The 3,018-nt window shown below is 35.7% G+C and overlaps 1 protein-coding gene across 1 annotated transcript in view; it reads left to right on the top strand.

Moving 5' to 3' along the window:
• The window catches only part of Tmeff2 (transmembrane protein with EGF like and two follistatin like domains 2), a 246,191-nt gene extending 244,528 nt beyond the window's left edge, over positions 1 to 1,663 (top strand). The window contains exon 10 of the mRNA XM_031367444.1: positions 121 to 1,663. Coding sequence (XP_031223304.1) covers positions 121 to 217 — 97 coding nt within the window. The 3' untranslated portion in view covers positions 218 to 1,663. The remainder of the gene's footprint in view (positions 1 to 120) is intronic.
• The last annotated feature ends 1,355 nt before the right edge of the window (positions 1,664 to 3,018 follow it).

Below are 3,018 nucleotides of genomic sequence, written 5' to 3'. Positions count from 1 at the left end.
TTTTTTTTGCTCTGAAATTCTTTAGTACTTTGCTTCATCTAGAATTCCCCTCTTTGATTGTAGGAGCAAACTTTAGGTAATTACATTAGACTAAGATCTGTAAACTTTCCAACCTTCTAGGAAATGCCCCAGAAGCAACAGAATTCACAGACAGAAGCAAAATACAGGGCACTACAGTTCAGACAACACAACAAGAGCATCCACACGGCTAATCTAGAGGGAGCATGTTTCCCAGTGGCCGGACAACCGACAGCTTGGACTACACAATACAGTATTAGAGACAAAAGAATAAGACAAGATCTACACATGTTGCCTTGCGTTTGTGGTAATCTACACCAATGAAAACATGTACTACAGCTATATTTGATTATGTATGGATATATTTGAAATAGTATACATTGTCTTGATGTTTTTTCTGTAATGTAAATAAACTATTTATATCACACAATATAGTTTTTTCTTTCCCATGTATTTGTTATATATAATAAATACTCAGTGATGAGAAAAAAATGGCATTCTTAAACTTGCAGTAATTCATAACTGTAAACACAGTCCAACTCTCATGGGCTATGCAGACAGCAGTATTTCATCCCTCTGTGCATCTTCCGACAACACATTAGTTTGCACAGGAATCTGTAGCTAGATTTTGAGTGATTCCAAGATCAAGGGATTTACTAGTTATTGGAAAAGAGAAAAAATAATTTAGTTTATTGAGGAAGCATAAGATATGTCATATCCTTGAATCATCTCTGCTCCATCTACTTTCTTCCCTGTCTTTCACTGTCATTCCCAGAACAGAAAAATCTCTGGCATATAAGTTACAGAAGGGAAGAAGCGAAGTGTTTTGTGGCTCAAAATAAAATGCAAAAAAGATACTTTACTGGGAAGCAACATAACTATCTTAGTTAAATAATCTACCCTGGGGGTTCTGAGAAAGGTATCCGTTAGGTGTATAAACAGTGGTCAAACCTGTTCTGTTTCTGTTTCCACAAGCAGAAAACAAAACAAAACAAAACAAAACAAAACAAAAAAACAGCTAAGAGAACATTGTAACTGTGTCAGTAAGTGTATGCCCAATCTGTGGCTTCTTAGAAGACCCTTGCTGTGTTTGTATCTTATTTGAAAAGAAGTTAGACTAGCAAACAAATGCCCCCATGAACAGTTTTAGGGCCCAATGAGTAATGTTATTTGAAACTGAAAAGACAAAAAGACAGTGTTTTATGACAATGGAGAAATAAGTTTTAAGCATATTTACATAAGAAAGAAAATCCCTGAGAATCTAAGGGACCTTCATGAGAGCTGTTGTCAACCCCTATGGGACATGAGCAGACAGGTGTGAATGGTCACTTTGCTTGGGGAAAGTAAATTGTGAACATTCTCAAGGAATAAGATGAAATACCCAATTAAATAATCTCCTTATTATCGTTTGCCTTTGAGTAGTTCCTGTGGCACATATGGATGATTTAAATAAAGCTTTATTTGTCTTCCTCAAATGACTTCTTCATGGACTAAAAGAAATGGCATCCCCTCCTTTGTTAGAAACCAAAAAAACATATAGAAAATCAAAATGTTCTGGATATAAAATATTCTATGAAAAATAAGGGTCTGAGGTGAAATTTAAACTACCTGTCAATATATAATAAAGGTGACGATCTACATAAGACTTAGGACTTTGAAAACTGTGTTTTTCTAAATTAAGTCATAAATTTGTAAAGTGTGACATTATTGATATAACCATCATGCAAGTGTTTCTATGAGTCACTCTCTTGATAGATATATATGACAAATCCCTGCTAATCTGTGTGTGTAATTTGTTTAGCATGCACAGAGATGTAAGTGGCACTAGTATTCTTTGTATGATAATAGCTGTAGCAAATAAACCCTTCCTTCTCCCAAAAGAGGGGAAAAATGTGCTGTTCATAGTGAGGCCTAGGTTTAAAGCAACAATTCCACTGACCTTTGCTTACAAAAACATGAAATGACTGATTTTTTTGTTACATGTTTATTTATCACTACATTTAAATTTTTATCAAAGATCATAAAGCTAAGTGTTGAGAGAGTGTTTTATACCTTTCTGCCCACATCTATGCTGGCCTACACCATGAAAGAACTGTTTTTAAAACTTGCATAATGAATCCTAAGTGAAGATCTGCTGTATGCTTGGTGCTATTTTAGTTCCAACGGAAATACAAATAGAACTCAGTGTCCCGTCCATGGGAGCTCACCATCCAGCAGGGAAGGAATCACCTGGCCCCTGCTAATACATCTCTCATCATTTGCAGTTTCATTCTTGGACCATTCCAATCATCTAAACAATTCTTCCTTACACTGAGCTAAAACCCACTTCGCTGTACTTGTTCTCACTTTAACTCCTATCATTCCTCTACAGGACAAAGGAGCAATGATCTGTATTTAAACTATAAAGACAGAAATCATGTTTTCTTATTTTCACTCCAGAATTCTGCAATTATTTTCTTCTCCAAGCAAACACTCCTAATTTCCTCTTCTGCGATTCATGTGACACAGTTCCCACAATTCTCCTGGCATCTACGTCATTTTCTCCTGACTTTACCCAGACTCCACTTTGCCCATAGACCAATTAAAGTATAGGGTTCACATGGCATAATCTAATAAAGTGTGATCTGACCGGTCCAATATACAGAACAACTTGCAGAAAACAAATTCTAAGAAACATACTCCCTACTTTGCTCAGCTCCTCTTGTGCCTATAGTCGAACTGCGGATCCCTGAGTGAATCATTTCACATCTTAGAACTGAATTCTGTCATCTCTAGGCCACCCAGTCACCGTAAGTCTAAGCTTGTACATATTCAGAAGAAAAGACACTATGTTTTTATTATTGCTATCAGAGACACATTAACTATTAGAGCTGTTTATTGTAAACATAAATTCTGATTGCTCTTAAATAAACATCTAAAAATCTATTTCACATATTCAATATATACTTATGGCACATTATATGTTTACTGAGAGCCACCAATTACCAGCCCTGTGATAGA

Source organism: Mastomys coucha, unplaced genomic scaffold (assembly GCF_008632895.1).
Source record: "Mastomys coucha isolate ucsf_1 unplaced genomic scaffold, UCSF_Mcou_1 pScaffold14, whole genome shotgun sequence".
Taxonomy (NCBI): Eukaryota; Metazoa; Chordata; class Mammalia; order Rodentia; family Muridae; genus Mastomys; species Mastomys coucha.
This window is presented reverse-complemented; position numbering and strand designations above follow the sequence as displayed.